At 50.1% G+C, this 25918-nt stretch overlaps 1 protein-coding gene across 4 annotated transcripts in view; it reads left to right on the top strand.

Annotated features, from left to right (window-relative positions):
• Positions 1-18155, top strand: part of LOC125282233 (uncharacterized) — a 154170-nt gene extending 136015 nt beyond the window's left edge. For all 4 annotated transcript variants that reach the window (XM_057306436.1, XM_057306435.1, XM_057306434.1 and 1 more), the window contains 22 exons: positions 559-623; positions 1215-1239; positions 1870-1934; positions 2528-2558; positions 3436-3512; positions 4102-4126; positions 4763-4827; positions 5419-5443; positions 6074-6138; positions 6732-6762; positions 7640-7716; positions 8306-8330; positions 8967-9031; positions 9623-9647; positions 10278-10342; positions 10936-10966; positions 11841-11917; positions 12508-12532; positions 13157-13221; positions 13810-13834; positions 15622-15710; positions 17533-18155. In XM_057306436.1, the coding sequence (XP_057162419.1) occupies positions 559-623; positions 1215-1239; positions 1870-1934; positions 2528-2558; positions 3436-3512; positions 4102-4126; positions 4763-4827; positions 5419-5443; positions 6074-6138; positions 6732-6762; positions 7640-7716; positions 8306-8330; positions 8967-9031; positions 9623-9647; positions 10278-10342; positions 10936-10966; positions 11841-11917; positions 12508-12532; positions 13157-13221; positions 13810-13834; positions 15622-15695 (1028 nt within the window). In that variant the 3' untranslated portion in view covers positions 15696-15710; positions 17533-18155. The remainder of the gene's footprint in view (positions 1-558; positions 624-1214; positions 1240-1869; positions 1935-2527; positions 2559-3435; positions 3513-4101; positions 4127-4762; positions 4828-5418; positions 5444-6073; positions 6139-6731; positions 6763-7639; positions 7717-8305; positions 8331-8966; positions 9032-9622; positions 9648-10277; positions 10343-10935; positions 10967-11840; positions 11918-12507; positions 12533-13156; positions 13222-13809; positions 13835-15621; positions 15711-17532) is intronic.
• The last annotated feature ends 7763 nt before the right edge of the window (positions 18156-25918 follow it).

Genomic DNA, 25918 nt, shown 5'->3' with positions numbered 1-25918 from the left:
GTCTGGCGAGCCGCCCTGATTGGGTTGTGGGGGTGTGGTGGACAGGAGATTTCCCAGGTGAAAAAGTGTGTCCATGTGTCTACAGTCCTAGGAAGGCATTGTATTCTCTGTGTGTTGTGTGGGTGTGTGTGCGTGAGGCATGGTGTTGGGGTGTCTTTTGTGGCTCTATGTGGTGTGATTGTGAGTGTGTGAGTGTGTGTGTGAGAGAGAGAGAGAGGGACAAAGACAGAAAGACAGAGAGACATAGACAGAGAGACAAAGACAAAGAGAGAGATGACCGAGAAAGAGAGACAGAGAGGGGGAGAAAGAGAGAGAATGGTGTTTCTCCAGGAGATATGTCAGACAGATACTGCATGATGTCACCCTTCTCCAAAGCCATGTCATCACACTGCGCACTTTAGAGCCTTACTGCAGTGGGTGGCCCAGCAGGGGCACTTCAGTCCATGCTTGGAAACCAGCTGGCTCCATACACCCCAGCCTCATGTCCATATCAAGCAACATTCCATGAATATTCTTGGGCAATAAGAGGAATGTGCTGATGGGTACTCTGTGTCCTAGATGCCTTGGAGGAAGCCCTGGATCCCATCAAAGGAGACAGCGCTGGAGGCACACCTCTCGCCATGGTGAGCTAGAAGTTCTTTGTCCGAGGAACAGATGTTGCTTTCTTGGTTTCTTTCCAATCAAATTCAGATGAAATTCAGAGTATATTCTGTGTTGGCGAATTGAACATAATACTAAAACAAAAATCATTTTCCTAATGTCAACTGCTTGTATATGGAAATGAAATTATTTTTATATACAGATTTTATGTAAAAAGCTATATATACTTTTGAGATTCTACATATGGAACTTCCCTGGTGGGGAGAGCGTTGAGTGGTTGTCTCTGCCAACCGTTAGCTGATTCGAGAGGACATTTAGCATTGGCGACACCAAACGTGGTTCTAAACGCTGTGGTAGGATCCTGTCCCTCAGTAACACTTTCTCCTGCTTGGATGAAGCATTTTGTAGTCACCGTCCTGAATGGACTGGACAGACATGTCCCCCAGGAAAAACAACATCCTAAGGCATCCCCAGTTCACTTCTTTGGGGTCGTTGGACTCAACCACTGTGTTCCATCTGGGTTCCTAAAGTCATTGAGGGAAATAAAGCTCATGCAGACAGACAGTGTGTAGCATGACCTGAGCCTCACGGTGTCCTCTTTTCTGTACCTGCAGGGGACAGGAGCATCTGGTGAATGCGGTACGTATTCTGGAATCAGCCTCTTCCTGAGACAAAACACTAGATGTTAATGCAGGTGGGGCATCCTTGCAATCCTCAGTCAGGCGAGCCGCCCTGATTGGGTTGTGGGGGTGTGGTGGACAGGAGATTCCCCAGGTGAAAAAGTGTGTCCATGTGTCTACAGTCCTAGGAAGGCATTGTATTCCCTGTGTGTGGTGTGGGTGTGTGTGCGTGAGGCTTGGGCTTGCGGTGTCTTTTGTGGCTCTATGTGGTGTGATTGTGAGTGTGTGTGTGTGTGTGAGAGAGAGAGAGAGGAACAAAGACAGAAAGATAGAGAGACATAGAGAGACAAAGACAAAGAGAGAGATGACCGAGAAAGAGAGACAGAGAGGGGGAGAAAGAGAGAGAATGGTGTTTCTCCAGGAGATATGTCAGACAGATACTGCATGATGTCACCCTTCTCCAAAGCCATGTCATCACACTGCGCACTTTAGAGCCTTACTGCAGTGGGTGGCCCAGCAGGGGCACTTCAGTCCATGCTTGGAAACCAGCTGGCTCCATACACCCCAGCCTCGTGTCCATATCAAGCAACATTCCATGAATATTCTTGGGCAACAAGAGGAATGTGCTGACGGGTACTCTGTGTCCTAGATGCCTTGGAGGAAGCCCTGGATCCCATCAAAGGAGACAGCGCCGGAGGCACACCTCTCGCCTTGGTGAGCTAGAAGTTCTTTGTCCGAGGAACAGATGTTGCTTTCTTGGTTTCTTTCCAATCAAATTCAGATGAAATTCAGACAGTATATTCTGTGTTGGCGAATTGAACATAATACTAAAACAAAAATCATTTTCCTAATGTCAACTGCTTGTATATGGAAATGAAATTATTTTTATATACAGATTTTATGTAAAAAGCTATATGTACTTTTGAGATTCTACATATGGAACTTCCCTGGTGGGGAGAGCGTTGAGTGGTTGTCTCTGCCAACCGTTAGCTGATTCGCGAGGACATTTAGCATTGGCGACACCAAACGTGGTTCTAAACGCTGTGCTAGGATCCTGTCCCTCAGTAACACTTTCTCCTGCTTGGATGAAGCATTTTGTAGTCACCGTCCTGAATGGACTGGACAGACATGTCCCCCAGGAAAAACAACTTCCTAAGGCATCCCCAGTTCACTTACTTTGGGGTCGTTGGACTCAACCACTGTGTTCCATCTGGGTTCCTAAAGTCTTGAGGGAAATAAAGCTCATGCAGACAGACAGTGTGTAGCATGACCTGAGCCTCACGCTGTCCTCTTTTCTGTACCTGCAGGTGACACCTTCAACCATCACCAGCGAGAGCGGTACGTATTCTGGAATCAGCCTCTTCCTGAGATAAAACTGTAGACGTTAATGCAGGTGGGGCATCTTTGCAATCCTCAGTCTGGCGAGCCGCCCTGATTGGGTTGTGGGGGTGTGGGGCACCAGAGATTTCCCAGGTGAAAAAATGTGTCCATGTGTCTACAGTCCTAGGAAGGAATTGTATTCCCTGTGTGTGGTGTGGGTGTGTGTTCATGAGGCTTGGGGTTGGGGTTTCTTTTGTGGCTCTATGTGGTGTGATTGTGAGTGTGTGATTTTGTGTGGGAGACAGGGAGAGACAGACACAGACAGAGAGATGCAGAGAGGGAGAGGGAGAGATGGAAAGAGTGAGAGAGAGATTGCATATGTCTCCAGGAGGTGTATCCCACTGCCACTGCACAATTCCCATTGTCCACATTCTCAAAAAAAAAAAAAAAAGAAAAAGAAAAGAAAGAAAGAAAAGAAAAGAGAATAAAAGACAAGATGAGATAAAGAAATCTCATCACAGGGCACATATTTTATCCCTATTAGCGCAGGAGGCCCAGTGGTGGGGTTCAGCCCATGCGTGGGAACCAAATGCCTCCATATGCTCTAACCCCATTCATAGTGAGCAATACTCTTCGAGGCATTCTTTTTTTTTTAAGATTTTATTTATTTGAGAGAGAGTGAGTGAGAGCACAAACAGGTGAGAGGGGCAGAGGGAGAGAGAAAAGCAGACCCTTGCTGAGCAGAAGCCCCATCTGGGACTCGATCCCAGGACCCTGCGGTCCTGACTTGAGCTGAAGGCAGATGGTTCACCGACTGAGCCACCCAGGCTCCCCTCCCCGCATCATTCTTGAGCAGCACCACCAATACGCTGACAGGTACTCTGTGTCCTTCTAGATGTGACTGATGATGGCGCTGTCTGGTCCTGGCTGTATCAGAGGATCCCAGAGGAGGAGGGCCTGCCTCCTGACAAGGTGAGCTCGCTTGTCTATCCCCGAGGAACAAATGTTGCTTTCTGGGTTTCTTTCCAATCAAATTCAGATGAAATTCAGACAGTATACACTGTGTTGGCAAATTGAACATAGTACTAAAACAAAAATCATTTTCCTAATGTCAACTGCTTGTATATGGAAATGAAATTATTTTTATATACAGATTTTATGTAAAAAGCTATATATACTTTTGAGATTCTACATATGGAATTTCCCTGGTGGGGAGAGCGTTGAGTGGTTGTCTCTGCCAACCGTTAGCTGATTTGCGAAGACATTTAGCATTGGCGACACCAAACGTGGTTCTAAACGCTGTGGTAGGATCCTGTCCCTCAGTAACACTTTCTCCTGCTTGGATGAAGCATTTTGTAGTCACCGTCCTGAATGGACTGGACAGACATGTCCCCCAGGAAAAACAACATCCTAAGGCATCCCCAGTTCATTTCTTTGGGGTCGTTGGACTCAACCACTGTGTTCCATCTGGGTTCCTAAAGTCATTGAGGGAAATAAAGCTCACACAGACAGTGTGTAGCATGACCTGAGCCTCACGGTGTCCTCTTTTCTGTACCTGCAGGGGACAGGAGCATCTGGTGAATGCGGTACGTATTCTGGAATCAGCCTCTTCCTGAGACAAAACACTAGATGTTAATGCAGGTGGGGCATCCTTGCAATCCTCAGTCTGGCGAGCCGCCCTGATTGGGTTGTGGGGGTGTGGTGGACAGGAGATTTCCCAGGTGAAAAAGTGTGTCCATGTGTCTACAGTCCTAGGAAGGCATTGTATTCTCTGTGTGTTGTGTGGGTGTGTGTGCGTGAGGCATGGTGTTGGGGTGTCTTTTGTGGCTCTATGTGGTGTGATTGTGAGTGTGTGAGTGTGTGTGTGAGAGAGAGAGAGAGGGACAAAGACAGAAAGACAGAGAGACATAGACAGAGAGACAAAGACAAAGAGAGAGATGACCGAGAAAGAGAGACAGAGAGGGGGAGAAAGAGAGAGAATGGTGTTTCTCCAGGAGATATGTCAGACAGATACTGCATGATGTCACCCTTCTCCAAAGCCATGTCATCACACTGCGCACTTTAGAGCCTTACTGCAGTGGGTGGCCCAGCAGGGGCACTTCAGTCCATGCTTGGAAACCAGCTGGCTCCATACACCCCAGCCTCATGTCCATATCAAGCAACATTCCATGAATATTCTTGGGCAATAAGAGGAATGTGCTGATGGGTACTCTGTGTCCTAGATGCCTTGGAGGAAGCCCTGGATCCCATCAAAGGAGACAGCGCTGGAGGCACACCTCTCGCCATGGTGAGCTAGAAGTTCTTTGTCCGAGGAACAGATGTTGCTTTCTTGGTTTCTTTCCAATCAAATTCAGATGAAATTCAGAGTATATTCTGTGTTGGCGAATTGAACATAATACTAAAACAAAAATCATTTTCCTAATGTCAACTGCTTGTATATGGAAATGAAATTATTTTTATATACAGATTTTATGTAAAAAGCTATATATACTTTTGAGATTCTACATATGGAACTTCCCTGGTGGGGAGAGCGTTGAGTGGTTGTCTCTGCCAACCGTTAGCTGATTCGAGAGGACATTTAGCATTGGCGACACCAAACGTGGTTCTAAACGCTGTGGTAGGATCCTGTCCCTCAGTAACACTTTCTCCTGCTTGGATGAAGCATTTTGTAGTCACCGTCCTGAATGGACTGGACAGACATGTCCCCCAGGAAAAACAACATCCTAAGGCATCCCCAGTTCACTTCTTTGGGGTCGTTGGACTCAACCACTGTGTTCCATCTGGGTTCCTAAAGTCATTGAGGGAAATAAAGCTCATGCAGACAGACAGTGTGTAGCATGACCTGAGCCTCACGGTGTCCTCTTTTCTGTACCTGCAGGGGACAGGAGCATCTGGTGAATGCGGTACGTATTCTGGAATCAGCCTCTTCCTGAGACAAAACACTAGATGTTAATGCAGGTGGGGCATCCTTGCAATCCTCAGTCAGGCGAGCCGCCCTGATTGGGTTGTGGGGGTGTGGTGGACAGGAGATTCCCCAGGTGAAAAAGTGTGTCCATGTGTCTACAGTCCTAGGAAGGCATTGTATTCCCTGTGTGTGGTGTGGGTGTGTGTGCGTGAGGCTTGGGCTTGCGGTGTCTTTTGTGGCTCTATGTGGTGTGATTGTGAGTGTGTGTGTGTGTGTGAGAGAGAGAGAGAGGAACAAAGACAGAAAGATAGAGAGACATAGAGAGACAAAGACAAAGAGAGAGATGACCGAGAAAGAGAGACAGAGAGGGGGAGAAAGAGAGAGAATGGTGTTTCTCCAGGAGATATGTCAGACAGATACTGCATGATGTCACCCTTCTCCAAAGCCATGTCATCACACTGCGCACTTTAGAGCCTTACTGCAGTGGGTGGCCCAGCAGGGGCACTTCAGTCCATGCTTGGAAACCAGCTGGCTCCATACACCCCAGCCTCGTGTCCATATCAAGCAACATTCCATGAATATTCTTGGGCAACAAGAGGAATGTGCTGACGGGTACTCTGTGTCCTAGATGCCTTGGAGGAAGCCCTGGATCCCATCAAAGGAGACAGCGCCGGAGGCACACCTCTCGCCTTGGTGAGCTAGAAGTTCTTTGTCCGAGGAACAGATGTTGCTTTCTTGGTTTCTTTCCAATCAAATTCAGATGAAATTCAGACAGTATATTCTGTGTTGGCGAATTGAACATAATACTAAAACAAAAATCATTTTCCTAATGTCAACTGCTTGTATATGGAAATGAAATTATTTTTATATACAGATTTTATGTAAAAAGCTATATGTACTTTTGAGATTCTACATATGGAACTTCCCTGGTGGGGAGAGCGTTGAGTGGTTGTCTCTGCCAACCGTTAGCTGATTCGCGAGGACATTTAGCATTGGCGACACCAAACGTGGTTCTAAACGCTGTGCTAGGATCCTGTCCCTCAGTAACACTTTCTCCTGCTTGGATGAAGCATTTTGTAGTCACCGTCCTGAATGGACTGGACAGACATGTCCCCCAGGAAAAACAACTTCCTAAGGCATCCCCAGTTCACTTACTTTGGGGTCGTTGGACTCAACCACTGTGTTCCATCTGGGTTCCTAAAGTCTTGAGGGAAATAAAGCTCATGCAGACAGACAGTGTGTAGCATGACCTGAGCCTCACGCTGTCCTCTTTTCTGTACCTGCAGGTGACACCTTCAACCATCACCAGCGAGAGCGGTACGTATTCTGGAATCAGCCTCTTCCTGAGATAAAACTGTAGACGTTAATGCAGGTGGGGCATCTTTGCAATCCTCAGTCTGGCGAGCCGCCCTGATTGGGTTGTGGGGGTGTGGGGCACCAGAGATTTCCCAGGTGAAAAAATGTGTCCATGTGTCTACAGTCCTAGGAAGGAATTGTATTCCCTGTGTGTGGTGTGGGTGTGTGTTCATGAGGCTTGGGGTTGGGGTTTCTTTTGTGGCTCTATGTGGTGTGATTGTGAGTGTGTGATTTTGTGTGGGAGACAGGGAGAGACAGACACAGACAGAGAGATGCAGAGAGGGAGAGGGAGAGATGGAAAGAGTGAGAGAGAGATTGCATATGTCTCCAGGAGGTGTATCCCACTGCCACTGCACAATTCCCATTGTCCACATTCTCAAAAAAAAAAAAAAAAGAAAAAGAAAAGAAAGAAAGAAAAGAAAAGAGAATAAAAGACAAGATGAGATAAAGAAATCTCATCACAGGGCACATATTTTATCCCTATTAGCGCAGGAGGCCCAGTGGTGGGGTTCAGCCCATGCGTGGGAACCAAATGCCTCCATATGCTCTAACCCCATTCATAGTGAGCAATACTCTTCGAGGCATTCTTTTTTTTTTAAGATTTTATTTATTTGAGAGAGAGTGAGTGAGAGCACAAACAGGTGAGAGGGGCAGAGGGAGAGAGAAAAGCAGACCCTTGCTGAGCAGAAGCCCCATCTGGGACTCGATCCCAGGACCCTGCGGTCCTGACTTGAGCTGAAGGCAGATGGTTCACCGACTGAGCCACCCAGGCTCCCCTCCCCGCATCATTCTTGAGCAGCACCACCAATACGCTGACAGGTACTCTGTGTCCTTCTAGATGTGACTGATGATGGCGCTGTCTGGTCCTGGCTGTATCAGAGGATCCCAGAGGAGGAGGGCCTGCCTCCTGACAAGGTGAGCTCGCTTGTCTATCCCCGAGGAACAAATGTTGCTTTCTGGGTTTCTTTCCAATCAAATTCAGATGAAATTCAGACAGTATACACTGTGTTGGCAAATTGAACATAGTACTAAAACAAAAATCATTTTCCTAATGTCAACTGCTTGTATATGGAAATGAAATTATTTTTATATACAGATTTTATGTAAAAAGCTATATATACTTTTGAGATTCTACATATGGAATTTCCCTGGTGGGGAGAGCGTTGAGTGGTTGTCTCTGCCAACCGTTAGCTGATTTGCGAAGACATTTAGCATTGGCGACACCAAACGTGGTTCTAAACGCTGTGGTAGGATCCTGTCCCTCAGTAACACTTTCTCCTGCTTGGATGAAGCATTTTGTAGTCACCGTCCTGAATGGACTGGACAGACATGTCCCCCAGGAAAAACAACATCCTAAGGCATCCCCAGTTCATTTCTTTGGGGTCGTTGGACTCAACCACTGTGTTCCATCTGGGTTCCTAAAGTCATTGAGGGAAATAAAGCTCACACAGACAGTGTGTAGCATGACCTGAGCCTCACGGTGTCCTCTTTTCTGTACCTGCAGGGGACAGGAGCATCTGGTGAATGCGGTACGTATTCTGGAATCAGCCTCTTCCTGAGACAAAACACTAGATGTTAATGCAGGTGGGGCATCCTTGCAATCCTCAGTCTGGCGAGCCGCCCTGATTGGGTTGTGGGGGTGTGGTGGACAGGAGATTTCCCAGGTGAAAAAGTGTGTCCATGTGTCTACAGTCCTAGGAAGGCATTGTATTCTCTGTGTGTTGTGTGGGTGTGTGTGCGTGAGGCATGGTGTTGGGGTGTCTTTTGTGGCTCTATGTGGTGTGATTGTGAGTGTGTGAGTGTGTGTGTGAGAGAGAGAGAGAGGGACAAAGACAGAAAGACAGAGAGACATAGACAGAGAGACAAAGACAAAGAGAGAGATGACCGAGAAAGAGAGACAGAGAGGGGGAGAAAGAGAGAGAATGGTGTTTCTCCAGGAGATATGTCAGACAGATACTGCATGATGTCACCCTTCTCCAAAGCCATGTCATCACACTGCGCACTTTAGAGCCTTACTGCAGTGGGTGGCCCAGCAGGGGCACTTCAGTCCATGCTTGGAAACCAGCTGGCTCCATACACCCCAGCCTCATGTCCATATCAAGCAACATTCCATGAATATTCTTGGGCAATAAGAGGAATGTGCTGATGGGTACTCTGTGTCCTAGATGCCTTGGAGGAAGCCCTGGATCCCATCAAAGGAGACAGCGCTGGAGGCACACCTCTCGCCATGGTGAGCTAGAAGTTCTTTGTCCGAGGAACAGATGTTGCTTTCTTGGTTTCTTTCCAATCAAATTCAGATGAAATTCAGAGTATATTCTGTGTTGGCGAATTGAACATAATACTAAAACAAAAATCATTTTCCTAATGTCAACTGCTTGTATATGGAAATGAAATTATTTTTATATACAGATTTTATGTAAAAAGCTATATATACTTTTGAGATTCTACATATGGAACTTCCCTGGTGGGGAGAGCGTTGAGTGGTTGTCTCTGCCAACCGTTAGCTGATTCGAGAGGACATTTAGCATTGGCGACACCAAACGTGGTTCTAAACGCTGTGGTAGGATCCTGTCCCTCAGTAACACTTTCTCCTGCTTGGATGAAGCATTTTGTAGTCACCGTCCTGAATGGACTGGACAGACATGTCCCCCAGGAAAAACAACATCCTAAGGCATCCCCAGTTCACTTCTTTGGGGTCGTTGGACTCAACCACTGTGTTCCATCTGGGTTCCTAAAGTCATTGAGGGAAATAAAGCTCATGCAGACAGACAGTGTGTAGCATGACCTGAGCCTCACGGTGTCCTCTTTTCTGTACCTGCAGGGGACAGGAGCATCTGGTGAATGCGGTACGTATTCTGGAATCAGCCTCTTCCTGAGACAAAACACTAGATGTTAATGCAGGTGGGGCATCCTTGCAATCCTCAGTCAGGCGAGCCGCCCTGATTGGGTTGTGGGGGTGTGGTGGACAGGAGATTCCCCAGGTGAAAAAGTGTGTCCATGTGTCTACAGTCCTAGGAAGGCATTGTATTCCCTGTGTGTGGTGTGGGTGTGTGTGCGTGAGGCTTGGGCTTGCGGTGTCTTTTGTGGCTCTATGTGGTGTGATTGTGAGTGTGTGTGTGTGTGTGAGAGAGAGAGAGAGGAACAAAGACAGAAAGATAGAGAGACATAGAGAGACAAAGACAAAGAGAGAGATGACCGAGAAAGAGAGACAGAGAGGGGGAGAAAGAGAGAGAATGGTGTTTCTCCAGGAGATATGTCAGACAGATACTGCATGATGTCACCCTTCTCCAAAGCCATGTCATCACACTGCGCACTTTAGAGCCTTACTGCAGTGGGTGGCCCAGCAGGGGCACTTCAGTCCATGCTTGGAAACCAGCTGGCTCCATACACCCCAGCCTCGTGTCCATATCAAGCAACATTCCATGAATATTCTTGGGCAACAAGAGGAATGTGCTGACGGGTACTCTGTGTCCTAGATGCCTTGGAGGAAGCCCTGGATCCCATCAAAGGAGACAGCGCCGGAGGCACACCTCTCGCCTTGGTGAGCTAGAAGTTCTTTGTCCGAGGAACAGATGTTGCTTTCTTGGTTTCTTTCCAATCAAATTCAGATGAAATTCAGACAGTATATTCTGTGTTGGCGAATTGAACATAATACTAAAACAAAAATCATTTTCCTAATGTCAACTGCTTGTATATGGAAATGAAATTATTTTTATATACAGATTTTATGTAAAAAGCTATATGTACTTTTGAGATTCTACATATGGAACTTCCCTGGTGGGGAGAGCGTTGAGTGGTTGTCTCTGCCAACCGTTAGCTGATTCGCGAGGACATTTAGCATTGGCGACACCAAACGTGGTTCTAAACGCTGTGCTAGGATCCTGTCCCTCAGTAACACTTTCTCCTGCTTGGATGAAGCATTTTGTAGTCACCGTCCTGAATGGACTGGACAGACATGTCCCCCAGGAAAAACAACTTCCTAAGGCATCCCCAGTTCACTTACTTTGGGGTCGTTGGACTCAACCACTGTGTTCCATCTGGGTTCCTAAAGTCTTGAGGGAAATAAAGCTCATGCAGACAGACAGTGTGTAGCATGACCTGAGCCTCACGCTGTCCTCTTTTCTGTACCTGCAGGTGACACCTTCAACCATCACCAGCGAGAGCGGTACGTATTCTGGAATCAGCCTCTTCCTGAGATAAAACTGTAGACGTTAATGCAGGTGGGGCATCTTTGCAATCCTCAGTCTGGCGAGCCGCCCTGATTGGGTTGTGGGGGTGTGGGGCACCAGAGATTTCCCAGGTGAAAAAATGTGTCCATGTGTCTACAGTCCTAGGAAGGAATTGTATTCCCTGTGTGTGGTGTGGGTGTGTGTTCATGAGGCTTGGGGTTGGGGTTTCTTTTGTGGCTCTATGTGGTGTGATTGTGAGTGTGTGATTTTGTGTGGGAGACAGGGAGAGACAGACACAGACAGAGAGATGCAGAGAGGGAGAGGGAGAGATGGAAAGAGTGAGAGAGAGATTGCATATGTCTCCAGGAGGTGTATCCCACTGCCACTGCACAATTCCCATTGTCCACATTCTCAAAAAAAAAAAAAAGAAGAAGAAAGAAAGAAAGAAAAGAAAAGAGAATAAAAGACAAGATGAGATAAAGAAATCTCATCACAGGGCACATATTTTATCCCTATTAGCGCAGGAGGCCCAGTGGTGGGGTTCAGCCCATGCCTGGGAACCAAATGCCTCCATATGCTCTAACCCCATTCATAGTGAGCAATACTCTTCGAGGCATTCTTTTTTTTTTAAGATTTTATTTATTTGAGAGAGAGTGAGTGAGAGCACAAACAGGTGAGAGGGGCAGAGGGAGAGAGAAAAGCAGACCCTTGCTGAGCAGAAGCCCCATCCGGGACTCGATCCCAGGACCTTGCGGTCCTGACTTGAGCTGAAGGCAGATGGTTCACCGACTGAGCCACCCAGGCTCCCCTCCCCGCATCATTCTTGAGCAGCACCACCAATACGCTGACAGGTACTCTGTGTCCTTCTAGATGTGACTGATGATGGCGCTGTCTGGTCCTGGCTGTATCAGAGGATCCCAGAGGAGGAGGGCCTGCCTCCTGACAAGGTGAGCTCGCCTGTCTATCCCCGAGGAACAAATGTTGCTTTCTGGGTTTCTTTCCAATCAAATTCAGATGAAATTCAGACAGCATACATTGTGTTGGCGAATTGAACATAATACTAAAACAAAAATAATTTTCCTAATGTCAACTGCTTGTATATGGAAATGAAATTATTTTTATATACAGATTTTATGTAAAAAGCTATATATACTTTTGAGATTCTACATATGGAACTTCCCTGGTGGGGAGAGCGTTGAGTGGTTGTCTCTGCCAACCGTTAGCTGATTCGAGAGGACATTTAGCATTGGCGACACCAAACGTGGTTCTAAACGCTGTGGTAGGACCCTGTCCCTCAGCAACACTTTCTCCTGCTTGGATGAAGCATTTTGTAGTCACCGTCCTGAATGGACTGGACAGACATGTCCCCCAGGAAAAACAACATCCTAAGGCATCCCCAGTTCACTTACTTTGGGGTCGTTGGACTCAACCACTGTGTTCCATCTGGGTTCCTAAAGTCATTGAGGGAAATAAAGCTCACACAGACAGTGTGTAGCATGACCTGAGCCTCACGGTGTCCTCTTTTCTGTACCTGCAGGGGACAGGAGCATCTGGTGAATGCGGTACGTATTCTGGAATCAGCCTCTTCCTGAGACAAAACTCTAGATGTTAATGCAGGTGGGGCATCCTTGCAATCCTCAGTCTGGCGAGCCGCCCTGATTGGGTTGTGGGGGTGTGGTGGACAGGAGATTTCCCAGGTGAAAAAGTGTGTCCATGTGTCTACAGTCCTAGGAAGGCATTGTATTCCCTGTGTGTGGTGTGGGTGTGTGTGCGTGAGGCTTGGGCTTGGGTTGTCTTTTGTGGCTCTATGTGGTGTGATTGTGAGTGTGTGTGTGAGAGAGAGAGAGAGGAACAAAGACAGAAAGACAGAGAGACATAGACAGACAAAGACAAAGAGAGCGATGACCGAGAAAGAGAGACAGAGAGGGGGAGAAAGAGAGAGAATGGTGTTTCTCCAGGAGATATGTCAGACAGATACTGCATGATGTCACCCTTCTCCAAAGCCATGTCATCACACTGCGCACTTTAGAGCCTTACTGCAGTGCGTGGCCCAGCAGGGGCACTTCAGTCCATGCTTGGAAACCAGCTGGCTCCATACACCCCAGCCTCGTGTCCATATCAAGCAACATTCCATGAATATTCTTGGGCAACAAGAGGAATGTGCTGACGGGTACTCTGTGTCCTAGATGCCTTGGAGGAAGCCCTGGATCCCATCAAAGGAGACAGCGCCGGAGGCACACCTCTCGCCTTGGTGAGCTAGAAGTTCTTTGTCCGAGGAACAGATGTTGCTTTCTTGGTTTCTTTCCAATCAAATTCAGATGAAATTCAGACAGTATATTCTGTGTTGGCGAATTGAACATAATACTAAAACAAAAATCATTTTCCTAATGTCAACTGCTTGTATATGGAAATGAAATTATTTTTATATACAGATTTTATGTAAAAAGCTATATGTACTTTTGAGATTCTACATATGGAACTTCCCTGGTGGGGAGAGCGTTGAGTGGTTGTCTCTGCCAACCGTTAGCTGATTCGCGAGGACATTTAGCATTGGCGACACCAAACGTGGTTCTAAACGCTGTGGTAGGATCCTGTCCCTCAGTAACACTTTCTCCTGCTTGGATGAAGCATTTTGTAGTCACCGTCCTGAATGGACTGGACAGACATGTCCCCCAGGAAAAACAACTTCCTAAGGCATCCAGTTCACTTACTTTGGGGTCGTTGGACTCAACCACTGTGTTCCATCTGGGTTCCTAAAGTCATTGAGGGAAATAAAGCTCACACAGACAGTGTGTAGCATGACCTGGGCCTCACGGTGTCCTCTTTTCTGTACCTGCAGGGGACAGGAGCATCCGGTGAATGCGGTACGTATTCTGGAATCAGCCTCTTCCTGACACACAACTCTAGATGTTAATGCAGGTGGGGCATCCTTGCAATCCTCAGTCTGGCAAGCCGCCCTGATTGGGTTGTGGGGGTGTGGTGGACAGGAGATTTCCCAGGTGAAAAAGTGTGTCCATGTGTCTACAGTCCTAGGAAGGCATTGTATTCCCTGTGTGTGGTGTGGGTGTGTGTGCGTGAGGCTTGGGTTTGGGGTGTCTTATGTGGCTCTATGTGATAAGATTGTATTTTTGTGTGGGAGACAGGGAGAGTCAGACACAGAAAGAGAGATGCAGAGATGCAGAGAGGGAGAGATGGATAGAGCGAGAGAGATATTGCATATTGCTCCAGGAGGTGTATCCCACTGCCACTGCACAATGTCCATTGTCCACATTCTCAAAAAAAAAAAAAAAAAAAAAGAAAGAAAGAAAGAAAAGAAATTAAAAGAAAGGAAACGAAATGAAAAGACGAGATAAAGAGATCTCATCACAGCGCACACATTATAGCCCTATGACCACGGGAGGCCAAGCGGTGGCCCTCAGCTCATGCCTGGGAACCAAATGCCTCCATATGCTCTAACCCTATTCATAGCGAGCAATACTCCCCGAGGCATTCTGCTGCAGAGGTGAGGTGAGAGGCACATCCTGGAGCACATTTCTCTCTTCTCCTCACCACATCCCTTATACTGGGAGCAGAGCAAGACCTTCACTTGGCTCCATGAGAGAGAGGCTCATATGCAGCTGCCCGGAGACCCTCCGTGGCTGACGGGAATTCTGGAGGCCTGTGTGAAGGCTGCTGGGCTGGCAGCACACACTGGCTCTCACGGTCCCTCTGAGCTGGTCTCCTGGGACTGACTGGGCCCAGGACAGAGGCTCTGGGAAGCGGGGCCAGGGTCTTTGCTCCTGTCAGAGTCCACTGACAGCGACGGGCCTGGTCCCCACATCGTGGTCACAGCCCACCGTCGGACCTTCCGTCCATCTGCTCGGGGCCTCCCCTAGTCCTTCCAGGTCTCAGGGTCTTTGGTGAACACTGCAGGTACTGGTGTTTATGGGGCTACACCAGCTGGAGAATGCCCGTCCCCCCACTGACAGACTAGGGGAATTCGGACAAGTACCATTACCTCTACTGTCACACTCATCTGCTCTCTGGGCTAGGACGCTTACGGGCTGTCATCAATAGGAAGTGTGTGTCAAGTGCCCAAGATGAGCCCAGGCACGGGGCAGTCTACTTGATTGCCCAGCTGATGGTCACTCTCATGGCACAGCATCACCCCAGGCCCGTGGCAGCCGCCTCCATGTTAGCTGCATTGGCTCATTGATCAACTGATTGACTAGGGAGCGTGTCAGTAAACCCATGATCGTTCCTCCACTGTTCCCATTGCAGAGAACAGTCTGGTTGTTGGAGATGACAGGAGAAGGGAAATAAGGAATTAATGATTCAGGGAGAGAGGAGGGAGGGTAGCAGGAGGGAGCAGAGGAAGGTAGGAAATCATGGGGACAGAAAGTCATGGGCACCACCGTGGCTGCCTCTTGAGAGAATGGGCTGACAGGCACTGCTTCCTGGTCCCAGTTATGAAATCTGAGGGCTGGGAAGGGCCCAGAGACCCTGGACGCCTTTCTCACCAGTGAGGTAAAGGGATCACGGCCCCATGGGTGGTGAGGTGGGGGGACTGCGGAGCTGAGGGCAGCATTGAGTTTTGGGGTCGGGGACATAATCCCGGGGGCAGTGGCCTGAGTCCTCACTTCACCCTGATTGTCCCCTTTCCTTTCCCAAGACCAGGCCATGACGATGGCCACTGTCGTCCGTAAGGAAGACGACTTCGCAGGATGCGAAGCCTCGGACCCATAGATCCACCATCCGCATGTAATTTATTTCCTCTTTCATTTTTGTACTCTTTTTTTTTGGTAAAGATTTATTTATTTTATTTTGGGAGAGACTGAGATGGCACGAGTGGGGGAGGGACAGAGGAAGAGAGAGGGAGACCCCAAAGCAGAATCCCCACTGAGGGCAGAGCCTGACATGGGACTTGACCCCAGGACCCAGAGATCATGACCTGAGCTGAAATCAGGAGTCACATGCTTACCCGCCTTTGCCACCCAGGCGCCCCTCTCCTCTCTCTTACTGAGAAGGTCCTTTTTGTAGCTTTGGCCAAGTTCCTCTTTCCTGCTTGTTATGATCCTCCTCCTGCAGGACCTGGGCTCCTCCCGGCACTTGATGTTCTTGGATCTTCAAATCTATCCTCTCTCTCTTCAGCCCTGTCATTTTTGGGGCCCAAGGCATGAGATGCACAAATGTTCTATTTCTACCAACTGTCATCAGCTCTCTTGGGAATCCTCTAAACCTAACCCCTCTCCTCTTCCAGAAAAAAATGTCTGATGCTCATGTGTACATTCATCACAATCCGAATTCTTGTTCCCCACGACTTCACCAACGATGACGTGGCTTTTCAGGGCCAACTCTAGAAAACCTGATTGGAGCAAAATCATTCATTTGAGAAGCATCATCGGAAAGGAGGAAGCCCAATGGGCAGCACATTTTGGATGCTATGTTGAGGCCTCCAAAAGAAATTCTGAATCCAAAGTTGTTTCACTAAGAGACCAGAAGGGTATATCCTTTTTGTTCTCTCCTGGACAGAACAGTGGCATACCTGGACAGTCATGGCCCAGGAGTTCACTGAAGGCCCCTCTCCTTTTCCCATGTGCTCGATCAAGACTGAAAAAGGAAATCTAAGTTTCCCTTGTAATTCAGTTCTTATACAATGTGTGAATGATCTCCGACTTTGTCCAGAGAACAAAAAGCCTCTAAAAAGGGTTCTCTTTACTTGGCCAAAAAGAAATATAGAGTTTCACAAGAAATTACAATTTTGCTGGAACACAGTTCATTATTTAAGACATAAACTGTTTCAAGTGGGCAAAACATTTTCATCCTTCCATTAAAAGTAGCAAAACTTTCAGAAACCTGTGAGCTCCCTGGGTGCAAATACACACTAGCGATGATGGCTCTCCAGTCTATTCCCTTGGGAACACACGGGCTCTCCCACTAAATGAGTAGCTGGAAGTTCCTTATCTCTAGGAATTTCACTACCCAGACTAGATTGCACTACCCTACTACGTGCAGACATGGCAGCATATTGCAAAGAGCTCTTGTAATAGTGCCCAAGGTTTTCACCAACAGCTTCAGGCCTCCATTCCTGAAATCTTCCTGGAAGCCTCTTCATGATCTTCAACCTCAGGCAGAGACATCAGAGAAAAACTGCCCTTACACATCCCCTGAAGGGACCCCTTCAGGTACTGTTTAAAAACAAAGCAGTGTAACTCCTGGGAGTTCACCCTTGGCTTCACATGTCTCCACTAAAATAAATAAAATAATTTAAAAAATCAGAATTTCACACAATTAGAGGGCTACTCAAACTGAGGCTTCTCAGAGATCCTCTGGAAATAGCCAGTCTTCAGAAGCAGGCAGCTGCCCCAAGATTTTCAGAACAGGCAAATTGTGATGGCTAGTGGGCAGTTTCCACACAAGCTATTGGGTCAAGACTCCCATTTGATTCTTTTTCTGTTTTGTATCTGCTCAGTTAAAATAATTCTTCTCATTTTCCATAAACCCTTGTTGCCATTCACCCAGAATGACCCCTTTACTCCCGTTTTCTTATTCTAATCATTCTACTAATTATTACCCTTGATAGGTCAGAACATCCCTGACGTCACTCCTGGGTTTCTGACTGCTGGATGTGCCGTCTGTCCGTGGACCCCCCATGGTACGTCCCTCTGGGAACTTCCGATTTCATCAAATGAAATGAATCACCAAGGTTGGACATTCCAACTCCTGTGTCAGCTCCAAACCGAGGCCACTTGTGATGATTCAGGCACACGACTTGGAGGAATTGCTACGTCTGCCCCAAATGAGAACAGTGTTCCCTTTGGTGGGAAGTGCATAAATAGAAAAAGCCTGTAAGAAATCTATCTCTAATGTTGGCAAAAGAGACTGGTCATTCTTGGCATGCCACTTAATCTCTCTACGGTTCAGTGCCTCCCACTAGAATATGGCTTACAGCCCCTGCTCTGCCCCCACCCACCTCAATAGGGCTGACCTGAGGATTACAGGAGATGGTAACAGGTATTGTCCACGAGCAGTAAAGCATCCTCCCCATGTAAAGCTAAGAGTGAGCGTCCATCCTCTCTTGCTGTGGAGCCATCCACGTCCCCTCTCTGGATTCCACCACCACCAAGTGTCTACCTTATTCTTGCAGTCGCTCAGTGATTGAACACTTAGGGTGATTATGAAACACCAGTCATTTATTTTATTTTTCTTAAGGCTTTCCTTGTGTTTATTTACTTTTAGCCTCATAACATAATTCTAATAAGTAGGCCACAGTCACATTTCAACATCTCAGAACAGGCAAATGAGACACAGAGGGGTGTCCGTAACTTTCTCGGGTGCTCGCGGCTCCTGCCTGAAGTCAAGAGTATCACCTGACCCCAAGCAGTGATTCTGAAAACTCCGCCTCTGGCCAAACAACAGGGGGCACCCTACCAATGACCCAGTTGAAGGTACTGTGGGAATGGACTCATTAGGTTCATTCAAGAAGAATGATGCTACTTTATTCAGTGACCCGTATGTAAGAGAAAACCATCAAAATGTGAAGCCACCTTCTTCTATTCTGTATGCAAAGGCAAATGATCAAGTCAGTCAGTATCGCTGTAACTCCAGCAGTCAACGTGCATTTCTAACTCAAGAATGGGCTCACCTTTACCAGTAAACAACATCTTTAGCTAACGTACAGACCTTTAGCTGATGTTCGAACCAATATTGGCTGACACAGATCGCTCCCTGAAAGAGTGTTCTCAGATTTTAAAAAGTTAATAGGCATTATTGACAACAGGAGGTTTAGACAAATCTAAGAGTTGAACAGATAACATAGAAACTTCCCATAACCCACGCCCCCCGACCCCAATTCCTCCACTAATAACATCTTATATGGATGTGGTGCATTTGTTATAATTAGCAAAACAATATTGATACACTTTTATTAACTGGAGGTCTAGAAAGGAATTCAGTTTTGAAATATGCCCCAACATGGACGGACCTTGAAAACATATTATGCTCTGTGCGATAAAGCACGGAGAGAAAGACCAATATTTCATGATTCCACTTCAGGGCCCTGAAACCCTGCCACTCCAAGGACTTTGCGGGGAGGCCAAGACAGATGCCTTCCAGGTCTCCAGGGAGTCCAGGGTCTCATCAAGGCATGTGGCCTGTGAACAAGCAGGTGGTGAGCAGAACAGAGAGTGGAGGGCACTCCTCACAGTTTGAGGGGCTGAGGAATTTTTCCTAGGTCGGCTCTGGGATGGCAGGTCCACCAGGAGTTGGCTGGATGGACCCAAACAGGCTCCTGCCTGTTGCTGATGAACAGAAGGGAGGAGAGTGCAGAGCAGAGAGGCCCAGGGGAGGCAAGCTGCTGCGGGTCCGACTGTGGAGCCATGGTCCTCAGAAGGGGCAGTGTGTCCCCCAGGGGACATTTGGGAGGGACTGACTGCGATAGGTGGCTGCAGAAAGGGAACCGGGAGGCCTGGAGGCTGACTGAGCACAGTCCATGGGGACAGTAACCGTTGTCACCACTCTGCCCTTGCTGTCACAGACCCAAGAAGCCCCTCTGCTGATCCAGAACTTTCTGGGTTCGTGGGGCACACATCTATTGAGTAAACACAAGTTCTTTCTGGACCCCATGATTTCCTGACTTTGAGGCCCACGTCATCTGTCAATGAGCAGGTAGGCTGTCTTCTGTGTTTGTGGATGCCACCGCACCCCACCAGCTCTGGTTTTAATCAGGGCAGGAGCACAGCTGGGTCCCGGGCTGGGTCTGACAGTTGGCATTGCCTCTTCAGACATGCGTGGAGGCGGTCTGGCACAGCCTGGTTGGGAGGCTTGGTCATTCATAACATCTCATCAACTGCAATCCCTTGAAAACCAAGGAACTTCAGGAGCCATTCAGAGCCGTGGAAGCCCCCCAGAACTGAGAACATGCACCCCACTGCTTCCTTGGCAGGGGGTTATTATTTGCAGGGGAACCCCCAGGATGGGGGCCACGCTGGGGTTTCCTGGGGGTGGGCGCAGAGGAGGGGCCGACAGCAGGAGTCAATGCTGAGCTGCACCAGCTCCCATTCCCAAAGCTGGGATCTGTGGACAGACAGGGAGGATGACTGAGAGGAAAGACATGTAACCGTGGGAGAAGGGCACACTTGAAGGAACATTCTAGGAGGAGGCACTGCCCTGGGCCCTGGAAGGATAAGGGTGGGGGGCAGGAGGGGTGAGGAGGAAGAGAAAAAGCAGGGAGCACTGGGCCTGCCCCTCAGGAGCACTGGTTGGTTCCTGCCATGTTCTCTCAGCTCCAACAGCCCTGGGGAAGATGAAACTGTCCACATCTTGGTGGCGGGAAGGATGAAGGGGAACGAGGGTCATGGGGTCCCAGCACTCAGAGTCTCCATCCATCAACATGGCTGTGCCCTCCCTCTCAGATGCTGGCAGAGGAGGAAGAATGTCGGGGAAAGAAAGCAGAGTGGTGGTGGCTGGGTGGCGGGAATGCGGGTGTCCGAGGGCGTTGATGTGACTAAAGGGTGGTCCTCCTGCCCTGTCCACAGGGTACCAGATCCGCTACCGCCTGGCCAGCAAAAGCCCCAGCACGTTCGCGTCGGTGGAAGTGGGGACCACAGTGAGGCAGTTCACAGCAGCCAAGCTGGCCCTGGAGTTGGCATACATCTTCAGGCTTTTGGCCAAGATGAAACACCACTATGGGCTGCTGCTGGTGGCCACTGTCATCACCACTGAGAAGAGACGTACGACCCCGGGGCCCAAGTCCACTGTTGTGGTGCTGTGGGGAGGAGAGCTGGGCCTAAATGAGAGCCATGAACTTGCTGGGTCCATGGCTTCCTGGGTCAGGCCCTGCACTGTCGCATGTCTGCACAGCCCATTTACCAGAAAGACAGGAATGTCCAAGGTTTAAAGCTGGAGACGCGGCTCAGCGAGGTTGTGTAACTGGCCCAGGGTGGCTCTGAGTCATCCTGTTGGAGTGCAGCTCCCTGAAGCCAGGCACTTGATGGCTGATGTTCAAAACCAGGTGCCCAGCTCAGCAGGGGCTCAATAAACAAGTTTTCTACCCAGCAGTCATAGGGAGATCTGTCTCCACGGACACTGCTTCCGTTCCAAGCACTGGTGAGATGTTTATTGTACATTGTCTTGGTTTATCCTCAAAAAGGCCTGGGGAACAAAGTGCTGTGAGCCCCAGTTCTACAGAAGTGGGGCCCAGATGGATTCAGTCATTTGTCGGGGACACAGATGTGAAGCCGTGACGTGGACACCCTCCACAGACACTCAGTCTCCTCCACCTACAGAAATCTGCTGTGGGTTCCCATCTCAGCGAGTGCCTGACATGCCCTCCAGCCTCACTCTGGAATCTGCCTCAGTAGACTCCCTCCCCAGGGCTGCCCCAACTCCAGGTTGGGAGATCAGGGCCAGACCCAGAGGTCTCAGGGAAGAGGATGACAGGAAGGTGCTTGCGCACAGAGTAAATGGGTGGGCTCTGGGAGTCCCCAAGCATCAGGCTCTGGAGCTGTGTGACCTTAGGCAAGGCCCTTCCCCTCTCTGTTCCCTGCACTCACCTGGTGGCCTCTTGGGAAGCCCGAGGGCCAGAATGGTCCGCAGAACTCCGGGGACAGAGCTGGTGCCATGGCTGCACTCAGAATGTGAGCCAGTGTCCCCGTGGCCTGCGGGATCACTCTAGGAGAAGATCTAGACAGTCTTAGGGAGGCATGAATTGAACCCAGAGTGCTTGGAAAACCATCCCAAGGGCCGATCCGAAACCTACAAAAGGTAGAAGGCAAAGGAGCCTAGCGTGCACTGAGCCCGTGCCACGCTCTGGCCACCTTCCAGGCACTGCGGCTCACTGCTCTCTCAAATTCCCTCACAAGCAGGCTGAGCAGCTGGGGAAGCTGATGCCCCACAAGGTGGAAGGGCCCACTGAGCTCTGGCACCTGCTCGGAGGCTGCCCTGGCTGGAACACCCAGCTGCTCAGGACAGGGCTGCTCAGCCCAGGCACATGGCTGACCCTTGCGATGGCCAACGGGGGGACGCTGGTGTCCCCCATCTGTGGCTTCAGAGCTTCCAGGGCTCCACACCTTCCAGGGGAAGGCCGTAGCCTGCTGTGAGTCCCCCGACCTCAACCGCCGAGCCTCAGTCCCCCAAGGATGAAGACAAATGCACAGCCCCTCCTCTGACAAGGTTACCTCTACTGCTAACTGGAGGAAGGAAGCCTTGAAGTCACTGGAGACGCCAAAGCTTGAGGTGGGTGGAGAGACAGCCATGCATAGTTGGCCCCTGGCTTTTGGCACATAGCGCTGTCTGACCTGCAGCTGCCAGCACAGGGGTGGGGTTGGCGAGACCGGGGACAGGCACCAGGAGAACCCCTCCTGCAGCTTTGGCCCAGGTCCTCAGGCTCCCCCTTGTCCGGGGCATGCTCAGGGCCCTGAGTGCCTCTCCCAAAGGCTCTTGCCATCTTCCTCAGAGTTGAAGCAACCCCCTAGGGAAATTCAGCACTTTCTTCATGATAAACAATTAATCAATTATTCCTTCCTCTGTGGGGTTTCTCTGCTGCAATTGATGGGACAGGGAGATGCATGCTGGGAACGATCCACGCTCGGGAGCCAGGTCCCCGCTCCCTGCGCTCTGCACTCCCAGTCGCCAGCACTGTGGGGACAGAGCGGTGGTGACACGTCCCGGAGAAGCCGAGTGGGACACCGTCTGTGTTTCAGGCTCGGGTTGGCTTCCAGGAAGAAGGAGTCAGTATGACAGATGCACTGAGCCTGAGATCACAGGAAGAGTCCACAGGGGCCTGGATGTGCTCAGCAGAGCCCAGGTGTCAACTTCGAGATGTTGTAGGGATGTGTGTTTGCCACAGAGCACATGTGGGCTCATCCTCCTGTCTGTCCGACTGTCTCCGACAGGAGAGAGCAGCGCTTTGGGAGCAAGCCAGGGTCTCCCATGAGGTCCAGGCTGGGGCAGGTCCAGAATTGGCCGTGAGGGAGCCGCAGGTGCCTGCGGAACTGGGAATGACCTCCCTGTTCTCTGCCCTCATGGGCAGCCCGCGTCCTTATGCTTGAGCTGACATGGTGCCTTCCTGGAGAAGCAGCCGGTCACGTGTCCCTGGTCTGTTCTGTTTTGGTTGCAGAGCGTCCAGTGCCCCCCCCCCCCGCCATCCGAGAACTCCTGGTGTCACAGTCAGAAGTGACTGCGCACAGCCTCCAGCTCCAGTGGGTCCCGGGCAGCGATGGCGCCCCCCCCCCCCATCCACTACTTCACTGTGCAGGTGTGACAGCTGCCCCCGGAGAGAGCAGCAGACGTACTCCTCATCCATCCGCCACAAGGCCAAAGCCTGTGCTGTTGAAAGGTATCCAGAGCCAGGCACGCCCTCCCCAGGGAACAGAGCAGGGAATATGTGTGGGCCAGAGACGCACCCGGACAGCCGAGCTCTCTTCTCCTAGTGCACACTCCCTGTACCAGGGACCAGGACTCCCACCTCCTGGAGCTGCTCTGGCCTCTGCCCTGGGTCTGTCCTCTGGGCATGCCCTGTGCATGTCATGTGCATACCCCAGGTCCCAGAGATTGATGAGGCACAGATGATGGGGCCAGGGAGCCTGGAAGTATGGGCTCTAGTGCCCTATCCCCTGAGAGGCAGATGTGGAGGAGGGGGAGGTGGGGGGAAGGGGTGTCACAGGCTGAGAGAGTTGCACCTTCTCTTTGTGCTCTCTCCTAGTCAGCAAGGCAGACTTGTTCTGTCGTCCATTAGTGATGGCTGAGAAGGGAAATGGCAGAGGCATCCCCACTGCACCTTGAGAACCCAGCATTTATCCAGCTGCTGAGGGAACCACCAAGCAAAGGTGGAGGGGAGTGGTGCCAACCATCACAGCTAAGTTCTTGGCACCTACAGCCTCATTGGGGCCCCTCCTCATGTTCCCACCCCCTTCTACAGTGAGGGACCAGAGCACCCCTTCTGCAGTGAGGGACCAGGACACCCTCCCCTCTGCAGTAAAGGACCAGGGCACCCCCCTCTCTATGGTGGGAGAGCAGGGCACCCCCTCTACAGTGGGAGACCAAGGTAGCCCCCTCTGCAGTGGGGGATGAGGGCACCCCCCCCCCCGCGCTATGGTTGGAGACCAGGGCATTCTCCTTTATGATGGCTCATGGGGACCAGGGCTATCGAACCATCTAGATGAGGATTCTCAGAAGTGACCTCAGGCTTTGTGTCTCCACAAGCAGACCTGGGCTGTGCAGGCTCACGCCACCCTGTAGAAGCCCCCTGGGTCTTTCTGGTGGGCAGGCCTGTCTGGGGAGCTGGCCTCGCATCTTTCCTGTCCTCCTCCTCTGGCCCTGACTGTGGTCACATTCCCTGAAGGTCACGTCAAGCTGTGAGGGGGCCACGAAGGAGCGTGTCCCACCTGCTGAGGGTTCCAGGACCCTGGCCAGCACCTCTCATTGGGATGATGGAGGAGGTCTATACCCCATTCCCAGGCTGGCCAATGTTCCTCTCACCTTTCAGATAGAACACCATGTACTGATCCCCCCCCTATTCTGAGCACTGTGCTGTAAAATCTCACATTTCTCATCGAGCCCACATGTTAGCCCAGTGGGGGAGAATCATCGCCCCCATTCTACAGAGGAGAGCTGAGGATCGCAAAGGTCATATTCGCCTGAAGCCCCAGCACCTCCCACGGGTGCACCTCCTTTGCAAGGCTCCCCAGCTCAGCTTCTGCATGCTGCTGAACCTCAGCCAAGGGAAAGGAGCAGCCGGGGTGGGGGAGCTCCTGCACCGGCCTTGATCCTCAGGCACCCTCTCCCCCAGCGCAGTTCAAGCTGTGGGGGAGGAGTGGGGGCTGGCATGTGGCTCTGTCTCTGCCTCTGACATGGGGCAACAGCAAAGTTTAGAGAGAAAAGGAGCTCCCTCTCCTGGGTTCAAGGTGTAAGCATGTGACTGGGGTGCCACGTGATGCACACGTGGGTGTGGTCAGCACTGGGCATCACAGGGAGTCACCTCTTTGGGTAGCCATGTGAAAGACAGGAGAAAAAGGAACTCCAATGGCCTTTCTGTCCCGGAGCTTCCTGAGATCAAACAGACAATGGTGAGCAGGGGACGTCACGTTGGAAAGGAGGGGCCATGTTTCCCGGCAGACAGTTTGATTTGGTGTGGGAGACGCTGTGGTCCATCCCCTCCAGGGTCTCTTCCACTCGTCAGCAGACACACGCCATGGGCCGAGTTTCTAGGAAAGCAGCACTTTGCATGTGGCCGTGGTGTGGCCTCCCTCCTGTTCAACAGCCTCAGAGCAACTTTAACCTCCTCTTTCTCGACGTTCTTGTTATATTTGACGTTTGCCGATTGCTTGAAATCTGCCAATGACCAGAAAACATAAAAGTTTAAATCAAAGTTCAAAGCAAAAAGTTTCGCCATCTACATCAAGTGGCCGTCCCCACATTTAGAGGGTGTGGGTCTGGAGCAGGAGGGAGGTTCTGGGTTGAGGGACATATCGGGGCTGCATCCCGCAGACATGCAGTACCATAGAGGAGGAGAAGGCCCGTGGGCCCAGAGCCACACAGGCATTCTGGGTGTTACTAGGATGAGACAGCAGCAGTGTGAGCTCAGCTGACAGCTGTGTATCCACCGATAACAGGTCCTGCTGTTCCTCTGCGTGTCCCCAGGGCGATGCGATGGACCCAAACAGGGGGGCTTCAAGGGGATTACTGTGTGAAACTAGAGGGATTCAGTTCAAGTCAGGATGCTGGCCCCATCTCCACGGGGTTCTTTCTTTTCTTCTTCCATGCCATTTTAAAAAATAAAGCCACGTGAAAGGTCAGGTTAATTTAAATGGCCAGGGATATCCTGCATGGGTTCAATATTCTTTGATCTTTGTGGTGCTAATCACGAGTTCTGAATAGATGAGGCATAAAGGCAGCGGTAGGTAGCCTCTAAAATGATCAGGACTCAGGCTTTATTTTCATAACCAAACCGGGCAAATGAATGTAGGGAG

The sequence above is a fragment of the Ursus arctos genome, unplaced genomic scaffold (genome assembly GCF_023065955.2).
Source record: "Ursus arctos isolate Adak ecotype North America unplaced genomic scaffold, UrsArc2.0 scaffold_37, whole genome shotgun sequence".
Taxonomy (NCBI): domain Eukaryota; kingdom Metazoa; phylum Chordata; class Mammalia; order Carnivora; family Ursidae; genus Ursus; species Ursus arctos.
This window is presented reverse-complemented; position numbering and strand designations above follow the sequence as displayed.